The sequence below is a fragment of the Rhipicephalus sanguineus genome, chromosome 1 (assembly GCF_013339695.2).
Source record: "Rhipicephalus sanguineus isolate Rsan-2018 chromosome 1, BIME_Rsan_1.4, whole genome shotgun sequence".
NCBI lineage: Eukaryota > Metazoa > Arthropoda > Arachnida > Ixodida > Ixodidae > Rhipicephalus > Rhipicephalus sanguineus.
In genome coordinates, this window is record NC_051176.1 from 20,574,435 (window position 1) to 20,598,376 (window position 23,942).

At 46.8% G+C, this 23,942-nt stretch overlaps 1 protein-coding gene across 1 annotated transcript in view; it reads right to left on the minus strand.

Moving 5' to 3' along the window:
- LOC119389803 (endoplasmic reticulum transmembrane helix translocase) overlaps nt 1–23,942 on the minus strand; it is a 554,079-nt gene that overhangs the window by 439,814 nt on the left and 90,323 nt on the right. The window contains exon 5 of the mRNA XM_037657194.1: nt 20,260–20,329. Within this exon, the coding sequence (XP_037513122.1) occupies nt 20,260–20,329 (70 nt within the window). The remainder of the gene's footprint in view (nt 1–20,259; nt 20,330–23,942) is intronic.

Below are 23,942 nucleotides of genomic sequence, written 5' to 3' on the forward strand. Positions count from 1 at the left end.
GTAATCAGATTTCTCCACTGTCACCAGCTTTGGTTTGACTGTAAATGTAGTGCAGGTGTCGCGCATAGTCCGCTTGATATTTATGTCGCTACATTCAGAAGCTACCCAGAAAGCTCCTTTCCACTACTTCCTGGCTATCATTACACAAAGCCCCTTTTCCGTGCCTTGCAGTGAGCCAAAAATGGCGATTTTATACGCATGAACGATTGAAGGGCTTTGCCTTTTTGTCAGCTAAAACACTATGAGCCTCATGCATCCCTAAACAGAAGTATGGGGCACCGCTTTCATTTTCTTTGTTACACAGCTATTTGAAATCTTCAAGAATATGAATGGTGATTAGGATGACATCGGCCATGTTGTGAATCAGGTGTGGCGAGCAGGAAGATGTCAAGGAACGCGACATACATATTAGGAGGGTATGCACTGCTCAGCTTTAGCGAAGCATACACACTCTAGCCTCGATAAAACGAACACAGATATAACGAATTATTCGTTATAACGAAGTAAATGAAGAATAGTCTTGTCATAGATATAGTGTTAAGGATAAATGTTTATAACAATTTTCAGATATAACGAAGTTATTTTCGTCGCAGGTGTGACTATTATAACGAGGTTTGAGTGTATTAGGCAATTTTTTCAGCTCTAAAACAAGTCCTCCTAGCACCACAGCGAACAGCACAAGTCGTAACACAGATGCGAATTGCGTCCTTTTGGGAGTACAGTAAAAGCTCGTTAATTCGACTCTCGTTAATTCAGAAAATCGGTTAATTCGGACACGTCATCTGGTCCCTGTAAATATACGCATCACTCTATGAGACTGGGCGCTCATTATTTCGGACAGATTTGACCGCAAATCGGATAATTCGGCGACTTTCGGGCCGCTGGCGAGGCTCGAAAACGAAAAAAGAACAATTCGGAACAAAGGTGAAGTTTAAACGCAGCATCGCCATGGACATCAATTATTGACTTCGCTTGGATTGAGACTGGTTGAACGCCTTTTTTTCACGTGTGGGTTTTGTTGCTTTGTTCCCGTTGGTGTGCTGCATCGTTGATCGCCGATTTATCGAGGAACGTTTCAGTACGGCTCCTTTAGCTTGATCGTTGCTGGTGCTTTTGTGCTGGCTTCTCGTGTGACCGCACCGACCGCACTCCACGCCGATGGCAACGCCGACGAAGCAGCCCAAGTACGAGGCCAAGGACTTCACCAACAAAGTAGAAATGTTGCGTACTCTGAATAATGGGCTCTCCCGACAAGAAGTGGTGAAGAGTGATGAAAGGGGATACTTGTATCGGCGGCAAAAGAAGCAAGGAACGAGTAACCGTACCTTTAGCCGCCAACGTGACGGGAACAGAGCGCTTGCTGCTTCTCGTTATCGGAAAGGTTCAAAAGCCACGCTGCTTTAAGAACATCAACAACCTTCCCATGGATTACCGTGCCAACCGAAAAGCGTAGATGACGGGTGAAACTTTTGCGGACACTGCAGACATCATGCGAGCTGCTGAGCACCTTGAAGGGCTCAGAAAAATTGTGTCCGCGCGAATATCTGCTCGAAAACAGACCAGCATCCGCGATTACTTTTTTAAGTAAAGGTATGTTGAAAAAACTAGTGCATTTATTGTGTTTATTTCGACCATTCGATAATTCAGACATTCGGTTAATTCGGACATTTTTTCCGGTCCCTAGAAATATGAATTAACGAGCTTTTACTGTATTGAAAAATAAAATGCGTAAGAGCTCTTTCTCGGCAAAACCCAACCTATCTGTATAGGCCCAAAGTCGACACCTGAAAACTAGCTCAGCTTTTCGAAGAGGTGTCTATGGCGGCCGATGCCGGCGATACTGAGACGGTAAATGAGCTACGTCGCGCGCTCTGGTCAGTGAAGGGGGCCTAGAAAAAAAGACATCATATGATCTACATGAGCGAAAGGATTATTTGCTAAATTTAATTTTGCTAGAGGTTGTTAGTTCATATAGCGCAAATTGTGCACATGTAGTCTATTTCGTGCAGTCCAGCTTTATTCCTGCCTCTCTGCTAGATCCTAAGTCGCCGTGCACTGCAACAAGCAAAGGGCAGTCGCATCAATTTTAATAAGACAGTGCGCGCAAACACGGACACAAGAAAGAAGTCAGGACACCACAAACGCCGTTTGCCGTGTCCTGACTTCTTTCTTGTGTCCGCGTTTGCATGCCCTGTCTGTTTAGAATGAATACTTACCAACTAGCTCAGCTCTCTGTTATTCTAAGTCACATCAATGATTTTCGAGGATACAATGATCATTCGCAAAGCAAATGTGTTAGCGTTATGCGAGTGTAATTATTACACTTGCAAATACATCTGCCATCGAGAAGACGACGTACTGAAAATCATTTTGTTTCCAAACTTCAGTAGACGTCGGGAAGCGTGACGTTTGTTTTGCTGCACGTGGCTGGGAACGCTACAGTTCACGTAGCCATCTGCATTTTTCGCTGCAGTCGGGGAAATATGGCTCGCTAACTGACAGGTTGCAAAATATTTACTGCGCATATGCGAAGTTTGTTTTCCACACGAAAGCCTCAACCACAGACTAGCAGACGAATAATTTTTTTCCCGTTCGCCACTTATCCCTGCCTTTCCTTTCTTTCGTTTCCCCTTTCTCTTGGTGGAAGAGGAAACTTACAATGAGGCGTGAAATTCCTGAAGTACGTTTTGAGAAGCCTTGGTGCTGATCCTGCAACTTTGCTGGAATGTGGATGGGTGAACACGCTAAAAGCGAGAAAAGCAGTCAGGGAAGGAGAAGTTTTACAGGCGTTTGCAAAGTGGGTACCAGGGGCAACACCCTCTACGAAAATGTTTTTGCACGCCACGCTTGGAGAGACGGGAAACTTTCAAATTCAACGCTTTCGTTTTGTCCATCTAGGTGGCGCTAGAGGAAGATTTTCGTTGTAGTGGCAGGAATAATGTAGATTTCGCAGTATTCCTGCAGTATCTGTGTGTGATTCAGGTGTATAATTATATCAGGAGACCGTAACTGCTATATTTTAAGCTACAGATGCTCAGACTTCAGCGCTGTTTGAAGATTACACCGGTTTTGTTGACGTTTGCAGCATAAAAAAATTAAGACAGTTTATGAGCTTCGTATCACATTTGTGCTTGCTTTATTGAAAAACGCTACGTTGAGGAAATAGATCGGGGACTCTAGTTTCTCTACGTGCAATTGAGCCACAGAACTTGAGTAGCTTTCCACGAAAATGGGCCAAGGTAGGTCCCTATATTAAGAATTTTGCCAAGTTTAGATGAATATAATTTAAAAAGTAGCACATGCACATCGATGAAATTGAGCATTCAGACGGAAAATCTTACGCTCTACATATGCCATGAAAATGAACTTTCTCTAGCAAATAGTTACTGCACAGTCTGCTGCGAAAGTTACTAAATTTGGCTGTTTTCAAAAGCTAAGCAACAAAAAAGTAGAAGTCCAACATGAATTTGCTACGTTGAGGAAATAGATTAATATGTCTTGAAAGTGCTGCGCAAAGAACAGTGCTGTAGCTGTAGCAGATTTTTCAAAAAATGGTCACTGCTGAGGCACAGTCAGCCAAAACCATGTAACTTGCGCTTATTCTTCACTATCCATCCCCAAATACTAATGGTTGACTTGTTTTTATTAAATATATTTTAAATGTACAAAGACCAAGCTTTCCAATGAAATATAAGTCAACTACATAAAACACGGAGAACAGCCGCCGCGTCAGCTGGAAAAGTGACAAAAACGATATGTTCGTGCCGCCGGAGTGAGACCGCCACCTTAAAGGCCAACTCCGGCGATTTTTCGAGGTCGATGGATCTCAGTGAAATTCGCTGGGTACGTTCCTTTGCACATTTCCGTCATTTATGCCAAATTACAGGCTTGAGACATGCGCAGATTGTTTGCAAATGAATTTTAAAGATTGTCTGCAAACGCCCTCCTGGCTTTCCACAATTATTGGCAACATTGCGTCTGTGACGTCAGTATTGGGAAGGCGGCGAAAGTGACGCAGCCGAAGGCACCACTAACTTCGGCGCTTTGGCCACTACAGCGAGCGTCTGCTGTGCACAAGGCGACAGACAGCATTGGTTTGGCCGGCGATTCGCTGGTCGTCCAGGCTGTCAACGTTTTCATACTCCGCGCCGGCGTGACCGGCATGCCTTGCACGAGTTCCGGTTCGTTCGTAACAACCTCTACATCATACATAGACAGTACACTCGGTTGGGTTTTGGTTTCGGTGTTGCGCTTTTTTGCTTATTTAAAACTATTCTCCAATTTGCCGAGTATTTCTGCTATCAGGCCCGTAACAGGAGCGTCTCAGGAACATAACAGCACCATTACTTTGACATGGCCAAAAAATCGCCGGAGTTGGACTTTAAGGTTGAGAGGATGTAAAGCTGTTTGCGCCTCATGGCACATGCGCGTCTCGTGGATAGGCCACAGCTAGGCAAAACGGCCGGCGGGTGAGATGTGGCACTGTGTTCGCGCGGGTTAGGGTTAGCGCGGTGGCACCAGCAGCGCCGCTGTGGAGAGGTTAGGCCGGCGCATAGAAAACAGCAACGAGTCTCTTTGGGTTTGGTAGCATGAATGGATGGACGTCTCCCACGGTGGGTCCGTGGGGGTCGATACCGTGGCTTGTTTCCTGCGGGCCCCTCGTGGTGAGTCGAACATCGGTGAAGCCGCATTCGCGGTGCATTGTATGTCTTATGTTGTCTTGTGTTTATGTTTTCTGTGTATTGCATTGTTACTGTGGAAGCTTACTTAGCGTGGTCCTAGTTGTGTATTAGATTCAGCCGGCGAGCTCTTCGTATGTAAAAGAAGAGGTTAATAAATATAACAACTTGATGAAGGCTAGTTGGTTTGAAAAATTTCTAAAATAAGGTCACGACATTAGGTATCTTTTTAGATTTCAACAAGGCATTTGACCGAGTCAACCACTTAATACTACTTGATAAATTAGAACACTGTGGTTTTAGAGGAACAGCTTTGCAACTAATTAAAAGCTCTTTAAACTCCCACCAGCAATACGTCGAATTAAGCAAACATAAATCCTGGATGATGCCCATTGAGTCCGGAGTTCCTCGGGGAAGTATATTGGGCCCAATATTTTTCCTCTTCTACATAAACGACATCGTACGAATTTATGATCAGTGCCAGTACCTCATATATACAGATGATTGCACAGACCTCAGACCTTATAGAAGGAATAAATATGAACGAAATAATACCTAAAGCTACGACGTTTTGTCAGCAACTATACATGTGGTGCAAAAACAATAGGCTGAACCTAAATGAATCCAAAACGAAATGTGTCCTGTTTCGTCCACAGGGATCTGTAAAAATAGCATCTGGGCACATAACACTAGGTCCCTACCAAATCACCATTGAAAAATCTGTAAAATTACTCGGAGTTATCTTTATGGAGCACATGTCCTGGAATGAGCACATAAAAATCTTACTGACTAAATTAAGTAAAGCTGCTGGTGTGCTGAGTCGTCGTTGCCACATTCTTCCAGCTAATGCGAAACGGACTTGATACTACGCTTTGCTTAACTCCCACTTGTACTACTGCGCATCAGTGTGAGGAAACACCACTTACAAAGCTACATGAACTTACATTAATGCAGAAAAAAGCACCAAGGTCTATTGAAAACGCCCCGTTCTTAGAACACACAGATTCACTTTTTCGTAAGTATAGAATTATAAAATCGGACAAAATCTACACCCACAAATTACTAATAATGTATAAAAGTGCTCAACTTGGCAAACTTGACAAGTTTTTAGACCTAGCAAGCTTAAAGGAAACAGTCGTGTTGTATCCCTTTAGGTACAAACCACCACATGAAATTCCATTCTCTCGCACACATTATGGTACAGAAAGAGTTAAACACACAATGCCACTTTATTAAACGCATACTATGCACGAGACATAGATATACAGTAAAACCTTGGTGATACGAATCTCGCGGGGTGACCAAAAATATTCGTGTCGTCCGAAATTCGTATCACCAGAAAACATGGAAAATTAGTATACGACAAAAGAAAGTTGGCATACGTTTTGATTCAGTGTGTCTCAGGGCCGCAGCGACGTCATGAACAGCTCTGAATGATAGCCAGTAAAGTTTTAGACGTCAGCGATCATACTTGTACTCGTAAATATACGGTGAATGCGCGCGTGTAATTAATGAACCAGATGTGTTGTGACCCGTGACTGCTGGTAGCCCCTTCCTAATCATACTAAACTTTTTTGCATGACACCAGAGTGCCGCGGCGTTAAGAAGCGCTTTGTGCTCGATAGATGAAGGAAAGAAAATTTTAGAATCGCTGTCTTTGATGCTGTTATTTTCTTATCGCGGTGGTGTTTCGGATGCCCGCGCCCGCGCGTGACTGTCGCACCTTCCCCGACAGCGCGGGCAGCACCTGTTCGCACCTGTGCGCTAGCGTACGTTCATATCCAACGTGGCGGGGTCAAAATCGGTTCGCAACAACCGTACTCCAATACACTGCAGGCTAATGGGCCTTGGCCGGGACCACAGAAAAGTTCGTATCACCCTGAAGTTCGTACGAGCCGTAATCTATCACCGAGGCTTTACTGTATTAATACTAACAAAACAAGAATTACTCTATCTCTGTGTGGCCTAAAAAAAAAAAAAAGCTCTGCACCTTAAATAAATTTTCTTCATTCAATTATACTATGTCTGATTATCACCAATGGTATTATGATAAAATGGTGTACTAGAACTTGTAGTAGTTAGTAAATACGTGTCGCGATGTAGTTTCATCACTGTTCATATTTATTGTTCGTATTGTTTGTATTTATTCCTTTATTTCATATTGTGTTAAACAGATGTTCTGTGAGGCCGTTGAAGTGTAAATAGAAGATAAATACTTTATTCTGTATTCATTTTTTGCTTATATATTTTGCTATATGTTGCCTATGTACGGGTGGCAGGAACTCTGTCAAGCTGTGATGAAGCAGCTTTTTGTCTTGCCACCTTTTTTCGTTTTATCGTGTAAACGAAGAACGAAAATAAAAACATGATTGATCGATTGATTGATAATTAGAACAAAGAAAGTAACAGCGCGAATGGAACAGGGACGACAAATGAACAAAGACCACGGGACAAGCGCTGACTGCCAACTTAATGTTTCGCTGTTAGCGCTGTTACTTTCTTTGTTCTTAATAAATATGAACGTGTTGTTGGTTTCCCGACGACGCGAACTGTATCCATGTGTTCCAAGAGCGGCGATATCCTCAGACCCTACAGCATGCACCGGGTCGCCTGGAAGATGGAGATTCGCTTCAAGTCGAGCTTCCGCGAAAGCGTCCAACAGTGCGTTCAATGGGGGACTGCATAATACAGCAAACTTCGTTTTCCTTCCACATCGAAGCTGTGTATGGCTAGGACGTTCCACTTGCACGCCGAAAACCCCCTAGTGCCCTCTAGGGAGCAGTGCAAAAAGAAAAGGTCCCTCATGCATTCGCCTAAGAGGTAAAAGCAATCTTCTTCTGTTTCTTCTCACTCGATGTATTAATCCTCCCCCGCCTTCCTCTGAAAGCGTTCGGCACCTAACGTGGTTTTGCACCACCTCCAGGATCGGAGGCATTTCGGAAGAAGCTGTGTTTCGCGTTATACAGATAGACGGACGTTTGACTGATGCAATCACTATTTTTCTCTTTTATGTGGAAAGCCTCGAGAAGTTCACGCGCCGTTTTATCTTTGCTTTTGCCGAGGATCCTTACATCATTAAATCTCGGCTCACAAGAGCAGGTCTTGCAATGCGCCGAGATCCTTCTTTAAATTGTTCATTGCCCCATGTGGTCATTAATGCATATGCCCGTTTGTCCTACGTAGGACTTCCTACAGGTTCAGGGTAGTTCATACTAAAGTCCCTATATTAGTTCATACATCACCCCCAACACACACCGAAGTGTATCGGGTAGTGTGCTTGACCTGGCAGCCCGTCTTGGAGGCGCCCATTACGCGGGGACACAGTTGGGCCAGCTTGTTGGGTGCGGAAAATACCACAAGTACAGATGGGTCCACTGTTAAAGGGAGAGCATGTTCGGATTTTGCTCGTTTGAAAAAGCACAGTGCCTTAAATTTGCATAAGACTACCGGTGGTTGACAGTTGCAACTCCTTTTGACAGAACTGTGCCATGCACGAATGAAGTTTCTCATATCCACTTGCCATTAGGGAGCAAGCAATATGAAGGGTGCTCATTTGGGTGTTTCCTTTAACAGTGGACTGTACTGTACATCGTACCTGTGAGCCACTTTTTTCAAGTTATATGGTTCAACTCATGCACATAAGGCACGACTACCGGCCGTTGGCTGCTCCGCTCACCAGCTGTAGCCTCATTTTTCAGCGCCCCTGCTTTTAGCTTACGGTGCATGGAACCCACCACAGACGCAATGACCGAATGATGGTAATTGGATTTTGATAACCGTGTCAATAGGTAAGCAAAACTATCCTGCATCTTGTGCTCACAAGACTTCCTGAGCGAGGATCCCAGACACAGTGTGGCAATGGCCCTCTTCACCAGCTTCGAGAGGCAGACTCGTACGGCAGAAGCTCTTTTTTGTTTTTTTGCTCTCGGCAAATAGCCCCAGCATACATGATCCTTTGAAAAAAGTAACGCTCAAATCTAAAAACTGTATGGTATTTCCAGCGGGAATCTCATGGGTAAAAGGCCTTTGCCATTTTCTTTAAAAACATTTAAAACCTTGTCGACCTTGGAAACATTAAAGCGACACGTACGGTTCATCACAAAAAGTCGCCGACATACCTGAAAACTTCTGAAACAGGCATGCCCATGAGGCATTTGTCAATGTTCTGATCTACTTCCAATAGGAATATGTCACAGAGTAAAGGTGCTACGCACCAGCCAATACAAATGCCCTTCTTTTGAAGATACAAACGGTTGTCAAACGTGATAAAAGTATTCTTCAGGTAAGCGTCAAGTAAAACTAAAAAGCTATCTACACTTATACCCACAGCATTTTGAAACTGCATTTTGAAACTGCCTATGATGCTTTTTCAGAAAACATTTTCTTGGGAGGCACAGATTATTGTGTTTAACATAACTAGTCAGGCATCCTAGGGAGCACTTTTCGCTAACAGTGTCTTTGGTTGTGTATTTTTGTAGGCAGTCCATACCTTCTAGAAGGCACCGTTTGCGTAGCTCAGAGTTCGTTGTTCCCGCCAAACGTCTGTTCAGTGCTGCCAACTCGTGCGCTGGTATCCGAGTGGCCACTCCGTATTTGGGTCCTTTTCCAAGAATCCTTGCATAGTCTTCGGGAACGGACGCGCCACCCACTATTAGCAAACCATTATTACCGGTGTTACTGGCGCCTTTCTCTTGAGGCTTCCTTAGGTGTCCCAACAGCTTGACCAAGATGCTTGTCCATGCAGCCTCTGTATTTTCATGGACACACGGTGCGTCCTTAAAGGGGCCATGAAACGTTTTCCGAAAATTTTCAACTACATGTGTATTCGGAATCCTGGCCGTCCATTCAATACTATACCTCGACTAGTTTCATTGTCCAGGTTCTCTTAACAACTATAAAATCACAATTAAGATTTCCCAGATCATGTTCCCCTCAACTGTACAGCTGTCATCCCTGAGCCAGCCAATGAAGTCTCTGTCGTCGACAAAACATGGCGACGCAGCGATGTTTGCCGAGTCATAGTTGGCCAAAATTCGTGGAATCATACCGTTTCGATTTTGACGCCGGCAGCTTGTGAAAGCGAACATTGTTTCCACTTTGACAAGTTTTACGGCACTGTCTGACGACGCACACGGTTGGCATAGCGAAGACTAAGCCACCCAAAACACGCCGTAAAACACAACTTAACGCAACCAGAAAGAAAAAACTGGGATGCTGCACCGTGCGAGCGAAGAAACATGACAGAGCCCGCATGTACTTGAAAGCGGAAGCAAGTAGATGAAGTGCTGTACTTGCACAGTACTCAACTCAGAGTGCAAAAGCTGCTGCATTATTTGTTTCTTTTCTAAGTTCCTATAAATCTAATATTTTATAGTAAAAGAAAGCTAACACTGTGTCTATAACTTCCCTTAGCATGACATCACACGTTAGTGCCTATGGCGGCCGGTAGTGCCACAAGTTGTTTAGGAGCCCGAGAGAACTGCTATTTCAAACGGGCGTCATTAATTAGAGACTGAATATAGCGCCGAAATATTTCGGAATGAGCATGTCTAATCCTTGTTGAAGCAGGGAAAATTAGAACCGGGCCGCTTCATTTTTTTTTTCACGAGCCCTTTAAGACTTGTAGCTCTCTCGCAGCTATCCAGTCAGGGTAATGAAAGAAGCACAACAGTTTTAGCCAGTCATGACAAAGACGAATCTTGCTCTACAATTTGAAACACAGAATTTTGCGCGGCCGCTTAACGTGGCACCAAGTCGGTGTGGTGGTGCCGAAGAAGGCAGCCACTTCATGAGGGTAGAAGCCTTACCTAATACAAAAGCCGATGTATCTCACCCGACAAGTAGCCTCCACGATGTTGGCGATGAGCGTGTACACATTAAGAAAGGCAGGAGAAGGGAAAGCGGGGCCCACTGTATGAGAAATATACTGCAGAAGAATGTGTTGTTGGGTGAGTTGGTGCTTGCCAAGAGACATAATGCAGCACTAAAACACAATCACTAAGAGGAACACAAGACGACGGGACAGGCGCCACTCACAATTTTAATCAAGACTACGAAGGTGAGGTACATATATAGAAATCCTTATGTGCAGAAGCATCATCAAATCGCACAGGCTATAGGGGGCATGTCAAATCAAAGATTAGAAGAAGCTGTGTTCTGCGTTATACAGATAGACGGACGTTTGACTGCGACGCAATCCCTATTTTTCTCTTTTTTGTGGAATGTCTCAAGAAGTTCATGCGCCGTTTTATATTTGCTTTTGCCGAGGATCCTTACATCATCAAAGGTCGCAGGTTCGGCACTGCCGGTGGCAAGTTATCTTTTCGTCCACTTTACTTTCTTCACATTTTCACGTGGTTTATTCACGTACAAACGTGAAGGAACGATGAGGGACGTCAAGGGGCCAAAATCCAAGCAAGCGCAAGCTCGGGTCGCGTGGCTACCACTAACGCTGTGGCTTGCTTTCTAGGCTGCTTCGTCGTCGTCTGTATTGTTCACTACATTTGCCCCCGGTGAGTAGTGTAGCCATCCTGGCGACCTAAGGTGTTGTCAGTATGGCTGGGTCATAATAGGGCTTGAGGCGACTCATGTGGACGATTTCCCTACCACGACGACGTAAGTCTTGGGACGGTGTCAAAGGCTCAACCTCATAATTAAATGGGGACGTATGAGTGAGAATGCGGTAGGGCCCGTGATATCGGGCCAGTAATTTCGACGAAAGGCCAGGAGTGTTCGGTGGGATCCAAAGGCAAACCAGGGCACCTGTCATGAAAGTAGAGAGAGGTCGGTCGATGCCGTGCCTTAGCTTCTGACGGCCTTGGTCCTCAGTTGTCAGCGAACGGGCCAATTGTCGGCAATCTTCGGCGTACCTGGCAACATCAGAAATTGCAGTGTATTCAAATGAGTCAGGCGTGTAGGGAAGCATTGTGTCAAGCGTGCATGATGGATCACATCCGTACAAGAGAAAGAAAGGTGAAAAACCTGTGGTCACATGCATAGCGGTGTTGTACGCGTACGTGACAAACGGAAGGACAGTGTCCTAATTCGTCTGGTCTGATGCGGTGTACATTGTCAGCATATCGCCAAGAGTGCGATTAAATCGTTCAGTGAGGCCATTCGTTTGCAGGTGATATGCGGTCGTCATGCGATGAACGATGTTGCACTGAGCGAGCAAGGCTTGAATAGCGTCAGACAGAAAAACACGCCCTCTGTCGCTCAAAAGTTCACGGGGAGCACCATGGCGAAGGACAAAGTTGCGTAAGATGAAAAACGCAACTTCTCTTGCGGTTGCTGTGGGCAGGGCTGCAGTTTCCGCGTAACATGTGAGGTGGTCTACGCCGACAATTATCCACCTATTTCCAGAAGAAGTCGAGGGAAGCGGTCCGTATAAGTCGATACCAACGCGATCAAATGGACGCGCCGGACAAAGCAGAGGCTGAAGTGTACCGGCTAGGTGTTGAGGTGGAATTTTACGGCGCTGACAAGCAGTACAAGCACGTATGTACTTGCACACAAATGTATACATGCCGCACCAGTAGTATCGCTGACGGAGGCGGTTGTAGGTCTTGAGAGCGCCGGCGTGAGCACTTTGCGGGTCGTTGTGGAAAGCAGTACAGATTTCCGCGCGCATGTGGCATGGTATCACTAGCAGCCATCTCCGACCGTCAGACGCATAATTCCGCCGATAGAGGAGGTCGTTTCGATTAGTGAAATGCGTGGCTTGACAACAGATAGTTCTTGAGACCGGATGAGCTACTGGGTCAGTTAGAAAGTCGAGAAGATAGGAAATCCACGCATCCTTGCGTTGCTCCGATGGCATGTCCGCGAAGTCAATTGGCGCCAAGACAGCTGAAGAAGCTGATGACGAAGCTGTGTCAGCCGGTAGCGGCGAGCAGGATAGCGCATCAGCGTCAGAGTGCTTGCGGCCGGATCAGTACACAACACGAATGTCGTATTCCTGTAGGCGAAGCACCCAACGACCGAGGCGTCCCGACCGATCTTTCAGCGATGACAGCCAACATAGAGCATGGTGGTCCGTCACTACATCGAAAGGGCGGCCATAAAGGTACGGCCGGAACTTGGCCAAAGCCCAGATAATGGCGAGGCACTCTTTCTCTGTGACGGAATAATTACACTCGGCTTTCTTGAGGGTTCGACTCGCGTAAGCAACGACGTATTCTTCATATCCTGGTTTTCACTGAGCTAGTACTGCACCAAGATCTTCGTAGGCGCATTAGGGTCAAAGTGACGAAGCATCAGAAGCGACGTTAATAAGTGCCATAGCATCATAAAAGACTCACCACACTCTTGTGACCAAGCAGACAGGCCGTAGGAGGCTGTCAGTAGATTGGTAAGAGGCGCGATGATAGAAGTGAGGTCGCGCACAAATCGACGAAAATACGAGCACAGCCCAATAAAACTTCGAAGCGTCTTCATCGAATTGGGCTTCGGGTACTCGGCCACGGTGCGGAGTTTCACAGGGTCCGGAAGAACGCCTTCCTTGCAGACAACGTGGCCTAGTATCAATGAGCTGGCGCACAGCAAAATGGCACTTCTTGATGTTAAGTTGAAGGCCAGCAGAGGTGAGACACGTGAGAATTGCACGAAGGCGAGTAAGGCGAGTCGGAAAATCGCGAGGAAAAACGACGATGTCGTCAAGGTAGCAGAGGCAGGTATTCCACTTGTAGCCGCGAAGGATGTCGTCCATCATCCGTTCGAAGGTAGCTGAGGCGCTGCAGAGTTCGAACAGCATGACGTTAAACTCATACAGCCCGTCAGGAGTGACGAATGCAGTCTTGGATCGGTCAGGGTCGGCCATTGGAACTTGCCAATAACCCGAGCGTAAGTCCAAAGACGAGAAATATTCTGCTCCTTGCAAGCAATCAAGAGCATCGTCGATGCGTGGCAATGGGTATACATCTTTCCAAGTTATTTTATTCAGGCGGCGGTAGTCGACACAGAATCTGATTGATCCATCCTTTTTGCGCACAAGCACAACAGGGGACGACCAGGGGCTCTGGGATGGCTGGGTGACACCATGCTTGAGCATATCGTTCACTTGTTCGTTCATAATACGCTGCTCTTCCGCTGAAACTCGATATGGTCATTGGCGTAAGGGAGCATTACAACCAGTGTCAATGTGATGCGCAATGCTCGTTGTACGACCCAAAGATGGTTGAGCGCAATCAAAGGAAGAGCGGAACTCTCGAAGAAGGGCTAAGAGTTCGCGTCGATGTGTCGGCGATAAATCAGCGGCAACAGAAGGGTGGAAAACGTCTGGAGCGGAAGGAGTGGCAACAGGTGGTGTCACGGCATTCAGCTGGAGGTCGGGTTGGTTTGCAGCGAACTCCAGAGAGCGCAGTAGGTCAACGTCTTGTATGTTGCCCAAATATTCCCACGAAGTAATGTAACTGAGGATGTCAATGAGTTGGCAACCAGCATAATCGTAGCACCCGATTCAACCGCAAGTACCGCAAACGGCAGTCGCCAGCCGCGGCGGCGGAGAAATACCTCCGACGGGACGAACAGAACAGTTCCGTCTGGAGCGGCCCTACAAGTCAGGGCTACCAGGGTGGACGTTTTCGGGGCTATATCTGTGTCTGCAGCAACGACAAGTTTGTAAGCATCGGGAAGGGGATCCACTGAAAGAGCAGTTTGCAGCAGCGTAAGGGCGACTTCTGCACAGGCGCAGTCTATGAGGGCACAATGACGTGAAAGGAAGTCCCAGCCGAGAATAACATCGTGGGAGCCGGACGCTAGCACGAAAAACTCGATGACGTAGAGTTCACCTTGAATAATGACACACGCAGTGCAGACAGCAGAAGGTGCTATGTACTGTGAGCTGGCCGTGCGGAGCATTAGTCCCAAGAGCGACATGGTCACCTTTTTTAACTTGCGGCATAGGTTCTCGCAAATTACGGAAACGGAGGCCCCTGTGTCAATAAGCGCTTGTGCAGCGGTCCCTTAAACATTGACGTCGATAATGTTTTGCAGCGAAAAAGATGGAGGCCTTGGGCAGTTCGACTCGCATGCAGCTCTTGGCTCCGGAACTGCAGCGATCAGTTTCCCTCTTCTGTAGTAGGTCGGAGACGCATGGGTGACAGGGAGCGTCGTCGAGGAGAAGGTGATCGGTGGTTGGCATAGGGTCACTGATCGTCAAGGGTGGCGTCCTTGACGACGACGCAACAGGCCTGCCCACGGCATCAAATGGAGAAGGACATTGGCAACAGCAGCGGGCGACGTGTCCAGCAATACCACAGGCGAAGCAGATGGGCATATTGTCCGGCATTCTCCACGGGTCTGGGCGGTGGTAAAATGGAGTTGAAGGTCTCGTGAAGGTATGCGACGCAGCGCTCATGGTCGTCGGCAAGGGATGGGGCGGCATGGCAGGTCGAGAATATGGCATAGGCTACTGCGGGCGAGCAGCGACGGCGGCATAGGTAAGTGGCACAGTGACAGGTGCTTGTTGGAAAATCGGTGGGAGGGCCTCAGCAACTTGGGTTCAAATGGCGTGTTGAAGGTCCGGAGGCAAAGCCTGCGCAGGCTCGTGCGTGAGTGGCAGTAATGATAGCTGGGGCGCTACCTCCTCGCGGATGAAGCCCTTGACCGTGGACAGAACCGGCTGCTGATCGGCAGGACGGGCAGCTAGCTGCAAGCTTGAGAGCGTGTCGGGCGTCGTGAGGGCTTGACAGGCGATCGCGCGCTGCCTACGCAACTCGTCGAAGCTCTAAGAGAGTGAGACGAGTGCCGCGATCGTGGTAGGATTTCTCGCGAGCAGCATCTGAAATGTGCCGTCCTCGATGCCCTTCAAGATGTGCCCGATTTTCTCCTCCTCAGTCATGGCGGAGTTGACGCGGTTACACTGATTCAGGACATCCTCGATGTAGCCCGTGTAGTTCTCGCCCGGTTGCTGCGCACGTTGATGCAAGTGCTGCTCGGCATGAAGCTTGCGAACCATAGGCCACCCAAAGACGTCTGTAACAGAAGTCTTGAAAGCTGCCCAAGTTGGAATTTCAGCTTTGTGGTTGTGATACCGCAGTTGCGCGATGGCCGCGAGATAAAACGTGACGTAGCCAAGCTTCATTTGGTCGTCCCATTTGTTACTGGCGCTGACTCTTTCGTACCTTAACAACCAATCTTCCACGTCCGATTCACCTGAGCCGGAGAAGATGGGTGGATCTCGCGGGGTATACACGGCGCCACAGGTGACGTGGACGGCCGAAGGTCCGGCACGGGGAGGGGTCTCGTTGGCCATGTTGGTGTCACGGACAGGGGGGAGCTTTGCGGGAGCGAAGTTCCAGGTTCGTACGGAGAATCCACGCACCTCCACCAAATGTCACGTGGTTTATTCACGTACAAACGAGAAGGAAGGACGAGGAACGTCGAGGGGCCAAAATCCAAGCAAGCGCAAGCTCGGGTCACGTGGCTACCACTAAGGCGGGGCTTGCTTTCTAGGCTGCTTCGTCGTTGTATTTTTCACTACAACATTTATATCCTAATTACTACAAATAACATCCCCTATACTTTCCTTGGCATTATTGTCTGTTAGTTCTCATTAATATTGTGTTTAACAAAGAAAAACGAGCCCTTAAAAGTCATCTTCTTTCCTTCATTCATAGCGAGGGTCTCGTTTTGGCAGACTTCGTGCCTTCAGGTAGTATGCGAGGTCAGCTGCCAGGTCGTAGAAATATCATGTGCTACATGACGCCAACAGGCAGAAAAAGAGTGTTCCACACTCACCGCCATGGCTGCGATCGGCCCTGACTAACACTCCCAGGTTTATATGCACATAAAGTGGACGGGAAGATGACCGCAGCCATAGCTCAGTGGTAGAGCATCGGACGTGTTATTCGAAGGTTGCAGGTTCGGTCCCTGCTGGCGACAAGTTATCTTTTCGTCCACTTTACTTCACATTTATATCCTAATTACTACAAATAACGTCCCCTATACTTTCCTTGGCATTATTGTCTGTTAGTTCTCATTAATATTATCATTAAATCTCGGCTCACAAGAGCAGGTCTTGCAATGCGCCGAAAGGTGCGCGGCGGGATCCTTGTTTAAATTGTTTGCATGTTCCCTCATGCGGTCATTAACGCATCTGCCCGTTTGTCCTATGTAGGACTTCCCACAGGTTAGGGGTAGTTCATACACCACCCCCGACGCACACCAAGTATATTGGGTAGTGTGCTTGACCTGGCAGCCCGTCATCTTGTGTTCCCCTTCTTTGTGATCGTGTTTTAGCGCTGCATTATGTCTCTTAGCAAGCATCAACTCGCCCAACAACACGTTCTTCTGCGAGATGAAGAGCTTCAGACGTGGTCCGCATGCTGGCATAAAACTCGCTACCAACATTGTGATGGACAAACGATCATTTGCCTCACATTTTTCCGACGAAAAAAATTATTGTCATGTGCACGTGGCGGTGGCGGTACGTAATAACGAATGCGTTCAGAGCATGCATCAGCGTAAGGCACGGAGGTCTTAAGCCACGGTCACATTGGAACATAGGCGGAGAGTACGGGGGGGCTGGGGGGCTTGGGCCCCCCCCGGACTGCCTCATGGGGGGGCAGAGCCCCCCTGGCGCCGGCCCAGGGTATTTTTTAAAAGCTTGGCTTAGGTCCCCGGGTCGTCCTGCCTGGCAGCTATTTCAAAGGAGGCTGTTTATGCCCGCTTCTTTTTCATTTCAGCCATTTAAAGTTCGGCACATGGGCCAGCGACAAGTCAAACATTCAATGGAAAAATGCCCCTCAAACGGATTTTCACGTGCAGAATATGTTGTGCTGATGAACAACTGAAGCGACGACTTAAGCTATGACAAATTAAAAAATTTGCCGGCGATTACGATACTGCCTAATTCGCTGAGCGCAGCCTCGTGTTCGGGCAACGCCAGCTGTGTTTGAAGTTTTGACTATCCGCAGTTGTAGCAATGTAACATTCGCTACATATTGCCACAGAAACTGCCAGCGCTCGAGTGCTACGCACACTATATACAGTAGACTCTCGTTAAACGGAACCTGAAGGGACCAAAAAAATGTGTTCCATTTAACAGGAGTTCCGTTTACTGAGAGATGAACAGGAGTGCAGAATCCAAGTATGAAACCAATTATATTAGATGCAGTTGTTCCGTTTAAGCAGCAGTTCCGTTTAACAGATTTCCGTTTACTGAGAGTCTACTGTACTCTGTGCATTGCAGATGTCGCGAACCAAGTGAAACGCCCACAGCCCCGTTACGACAAGCGAAGCCAGCCGCAGTGCACGTGCCAGCCCTGCATGCGCACGAGCTCCGACCGAGGGGCCAGCGCGCGCGACAGAGGAAGAAAGCGAGGTTAGAGGCCAGTATCTCGTGATATCGACAGACTCCGCGTTCACTCTCTTTTGTCCTCGTTCGCGCTATCGGTTATGCCGCCGACGCCAACGGCGATGCCGCTCAACGCAGGAACGGACGCCTAAGAGCTGCGCTCTAATTGTCTTGAACCCCATAGTGAATGATTTTGAGAACACAAAAATGATACTCAGAATACAAAGCATTCCCGACACAGTCAGCCACTGAACGCTTTCGCACAAACTTACTCGCCAATAAAAAAACGGGTAATTTCTTGGTTGCCTATACATATTGGTACCCTTCGACATGCCTGCTTATAAAAGTGCCGAGAAAAGATTGTACGCAGTTTTGATTTATCAGTAGAGGGTTTTACTAAAAGTTCGGCCACCAATGAGCAACTCCATTACTCGTCCAGATACATAACCGCAGCTTCGCACAAGGTGTAGTGGTAGCAAATGGTATTTGCTACCATCGCAGCATTACTTTCGGCCATCATGAATTGAACTCACTGGCATATAATTAAAGCTTCCCGTGATAGCGTTAGCCTACTGTCTCCTGTGTGGCGCATGTTTTAACAAAGTAAAGCCTAGCCCCACGCATTGCGTGAATCGATTTTACGTGACGCGGTCAACGAAAATTTCGCTTCGAGCCAAGAGTTACGATGTGGATCGATGTCTTTGTGTAAATTGAAAAATAAAGCTAGGGTCTTCCACTTACAGATCTTCATTATGATATCGCGGGCACCTAAGAGACTAAAGTTACATTAAATTCTTTAATTTGGAAGTTGGACTCCTCTCTCTCTCTCTCTCTCTCTATATATATATATATATATATATATATATATATATATATATATATATATATATATATATATATGTATGTATGTGCGTGGAGAGTAAGAGAGAAATGTGGAAGAGCAAGTCGGGCCCCCGCCCCCTCCGGTAAAATGAAAACTCTCCGCCTATGCATTGGAACGAAGCTGCAAATGACAAAAATGGCGGCTTTTCCACTGCTCTTATGCGAAATAAGTACTGGATTTACGTATTCACCAAGAAAATGAAAATGCAATGATGCAATAGGCACGTGTTCATTGCTTTCTTGATCTTTTCGATAATTTGCCATTTGGTTAATTCTGACATTTTTTCGGTCCTGTGCAATCCGAATTAACGAGCTTTTACTGTATTCGCTTTGAGAAAGCGGTGGTTGCGAGGCCATGCTTCCTGGCTATGGCTCGGGCGTGCATCCTGATCATTTCGTGCGAAACGACACAGCCTTCCTTTTGCAGGTCCCAGACATATTCCAAGACCTCTTCTTCAACGCCAGGCAATTTCCGGTAGCCTAAAGGACATGCCACTCCCAATTCATAGCACGCAGCTTGTCGTGCTGCTTCCGCCAGTAATTCACACATACTTCGTCAATTCCGAAATGCCTACCGACAGCACGATTTCCGTGGTCAACATCGTAATCCACAGCCTGTAGCTTGAAACCGGCTGTGTAGCTCACATTTCGGCCCATCACTCACGACAAAACACAAGACAGGCTAAAAACAACTACTGATACCACTATCACGGAGTGAGAATGGTTAGTAGAAAGAAAAGAAGTAGGGCTTGAACCTGCGAAAATGTCTAGCGTCATTTTGATTGGCTGTCCCACCCAGTGTCGAAAACTCCGCTGCTTCAGTGCTAGAAGTAACTATGGAAGAATGGCGCTATCTTCTGCAACCCTCACCTTCGGCCATCCGTGCACTCACCTTTGGCTTTTAATAAAATAAAAAAGAAAAGAACAACGCTAGGGCAAGGAAGCACCACACGTCGGTTCGCGGGACTGCAGCAGGTGAAAGTGGGGGGTGCATTTATTACACAGGAGAAAAAGAATACAAATTTTGAAGACTAAAGTTGGGTGGAGTGTTTATTATACGAGTGCGTTAATTACGAGCGTAAATACGGTATATATTTGCAAATCTCACTCTCCCATTTCATTCTGTCAATGTTACTGAGAGAAATTTGTGCCAAGAGGTATTAAGAACACCTTTCATACACTTGGAATCTTCCCCACATCTTACATATCTCACAGCACAGATGCCATCAGCTAACCAATCACACAATGCAACATAACCCAAATTACCCAAAAGTGCAAGCCAGAAGTGTCACTTTGGTACATGTGGCCCTGTAACATGGCCCAGCAAACAAGAGGCCATCATGAGTGCACTGCTCTGAAGTGGAAACACTAAGCATGCAACTGCATTGAACATAAACTCACCTATAGACGCAATGTCCCCCGGAATGAGATCGCAGCTTAGAATAGGCCTCCACTTTCTGTTCCTGTAGACCTGGCAAAAGGATAAACATGGTCACCTACATAGCATTCATCACACATGTAGCATGCCTCACTGGTTTGTTCAGACAAGTCCCAATTTTGTAGTCTCTTACTTGAGAACCATAACAGCAGGTTTTCCCAGCTAAATTAGTTTGGGAAGCAGTCCATTTCATCAATCCAACGCACAAATTAATCTAAGTGCCAGTAATTTTAATACAAGTTCCACTAAAATTAACCCGGTGATCAGTGAAATTAACGCAAACGCCAGCCGATTTGAACCAAATGTCCATGAATCTAATCGAAGCATGTCATCCCTGACTACATTGCAACTTCAAAACGAGCAACATTTTTCGAAGATGTTCAGAGTGAATACTCCTACATTATACTAATTGGACAACAAACGGGGACCAGTAGCTTTCCACCAATGTACTAATAATTTTAGGAAGCCATCTTGTTTTTCCATTTCTTTTTGTGAGGATAAGTGGAAATACACTTGCTTGCTGTGAGGGCTCGCTTGCTGCAATGAGTGCTACGAGGACAACCTGCTCAGTTCAGCGGTGAACAAAACAAAGCACTGCTTCTGAGCCAGCTTTTACAGACACTGGTGTCAGAAAGTCCTTAGATACAGTCCACATAATGCAGGCTATAATATTTATATCTGCACCCTTCATTTTCGTGGAGAGACGGATAGCTGGGGCACCTCGTTACGCCCTTCTAAAACAATGTAAGCACCGGATGCTGAAATTGCCTCGTGTATGTAGTATCGCGTTACTGTTGCCCCCTCAATTTAAAGCCATTGGGCAAATATCCGCCGCTGCTGTTTAACATCAGTGCAGTTTCAGTCAACTGACCTCCGAGTTACCAGCTTAATTGTATAACCATGACCATCGAGAAGCCAATCTACTGTCGATGAGCTGATTTCAATATCAGACATATTGCCACGCATGTTATTTTGATGTATTCGGATTTCACCCACAAAGACTGTTTGCAATGCTGAGCACAGACCGCACCGCAATGTTTCAGAAGCTTTGCAATGTTTAAGATCATTCCGTTAAGATTGCGCGCAGGACGCGAATAGCCTGGTTTATTCTGGATCTAACGCAGCCACCAGTGATAAGCCTGGAATGTTCAATGACGCACGTATAAATGCCGACGCGTCTTACCGCAGTTCAGTTTTACAGACGGCCGACGCCCTGTTCGACCGTGTATTGCTGTGGTTTGACTTTTCGTTTCCCGGGCACAAGTTTGCCCAAATAAAAGGTTTTGTCTTGAACCTGCCGGCTGCTACTTTCTTCAACGTCATGACCACGTGACAATATTCGCCTTCAGAGACGTCCTGATATGCTCCAGCGTGGAGGATGGATTTTCTTCTACAATTTCTTGCAGGGTATCCACCACGTCTGGGACAAACATTTTCGATGATCCACCATGTTTTGTGGCTGTTTCATGGTCGATTGCAGCAATAGAATGCACAGTCTTTATATTTATTCCCAGTGTTTCAGCCAACACTTTTAAAGGGACGTTAAAGGCAAAATACAACTCGGCGTGGACTTTCAAAATACCATTTCAGAAACGTCGTAGTGCTTGTTTCGTGCCAAGGAAATGCTTAGTTTGAAAGAAAATCACGCTTTAGTGGTCCGCATACTGTTAGCTCAACTCAAACTGGCTGCCTCTCAAGGACTTGTGATGTAAGCACTCCCCAAAGCCGTCTTTAGCGGGCGCTACGCCAGCACCTTCTGTTATCTGGCAACATTGCGCCTCCACCATAATGCATGCAAGAATACCAAGGATACTTCTTGTGATGCTTGTTTTGCTGGCCGCTTCTGCTTGCATTGTAATGCGATGTTTCCCGCAGAAGTGCCTGATACTCGGACACTGCTGTGTACAGTTGAGAAGCCGCATGCGATCCGGCTGTCAGTGTGGGAATATGGCCACCCCATGTGCTGGCGCCGTTCGGTGAGCCCCTGTTTACGCTGCTGGTGCGCCGTGCCTCCAAAATGCGGCACGATCAACCCATGTTTACCACGAAATCCGTGCGTGCAGCCTTCACTTGTGTGATCCACATCGGACCAATGTTCATCCCCTCTGAGGAGTCTTGCAGAAGGTGCCCGACAACTCATTTGGCTTTGAGGTGAGGAGAGGGAGGGTTCATGTAAACAGCGACAAGAATTATATACATAACTTGCAAGTGACGTCAGTTCCCGTCTTCCGGTTTTGCGTCCGCCATCACCGAGTACATACGTCGCAGTGACCGTGCTGTGTTTACGCCTGTGCGGCGGATCGTTTGGCGTTGTGCGCGTGTTTGCATCGTTTGCCTTGCCCGTATGGCGAAGGAGAATCGTTCAGGACATTGTCCTGCATACTTTGATGAACTTGTAGGACCAACGCGGGCCAGGTACAAAGAAAAAATAGCCCTGTGCGACGGCGTGGATCCCTATGAGCTACGGGTTGGTGCTCAAGCCGCTGTTGATGCAAGCCTGCTGCCAACGGTTACCCACGTCGACATTATAAATTATCTGGTACTCTCGACAAATTATGTTTCACTTGACCAGATGAAGGCCTACAAATCGCTGGACTCACACAATTACTTTACGAGCGGATGGGTCCGGAACATCACTGCCAAGAAGTTGCCGTCTGAGCGTGTCGTCGTGCTTAGTCAGGTGAGTTCAGTGCACTCCGCATTTCATAGCCGTGACAAAAACACAGCAATAACCACAAAATGACAGACGAACCTAGGCAAAATTAAAACTTCGACTTCTGTGGGCTGCGCGGAGACGTCGCCGAGCGGGAATGCGGGAGACACCGAACGTGAAATGTTCACAAAAAGTTAGCCAACATTAAACGAACTTAAAAACAACAGCTCTTGTTTTAAAAGGTAACGTGGCGTTAAACAAAAGCAGAATTAGCGGGTGCGGTGTTTACGAAATGCTGTTCTATTGTGTCAGCTGTAGAAGCGCATGTTTTTCCTGAATTTGAGCCCCTGTTCTTTTCCTTCAGTTTACTTTGGATTAGCTGCAACGGGAGCACAGCAGCTGCTTGCAAAATTTGTGCATTATCATTATCAGCTCTGTGTTAACCATGCACACTGCAAAGTGCAGTTCTGGTGCTCATTCAGCGCTTTTTTTTTTTCTTTTTTGCAACCGACCAAGAAAGTTAAAGATAACAATTTCATTGTAACGCACAGAGAAAACGAAAACAATCACGTGTGTTCACTGAGAGATTGAGGGAGGCTATCAAAGACATGCTGTTTTCGCTCTTTATTTGTAGGTAAACCATTCACAGCGCCTGCGGGAAGCACCACTAAAAGTTTGGCTCTTGGTTGACTTGGATGGCAGTATCATCACTGCCCACTGTACCTGCATGGCAGGTGCAGGAGAAGCTTGCTCTCATGTTGGTGCAACTCTCTTTGCGGTGGAAACAGCAGTGCGGATCAGAGACTCTGCGACTTGCACGGACAAGAGCAATGTGTGGCTCCCTGCATACAGCCCTACGACTGAGTTCAAACGGCTCCAAGACATTGACTTTTCGTCGTCTAAGGCCAAGAAAAAAAGAATGGACACCATCCACATCGATTCTCCCAACACCCATCAGCCATCCCGACCAGTGCCAAAAGTTCCTGCTCCAAC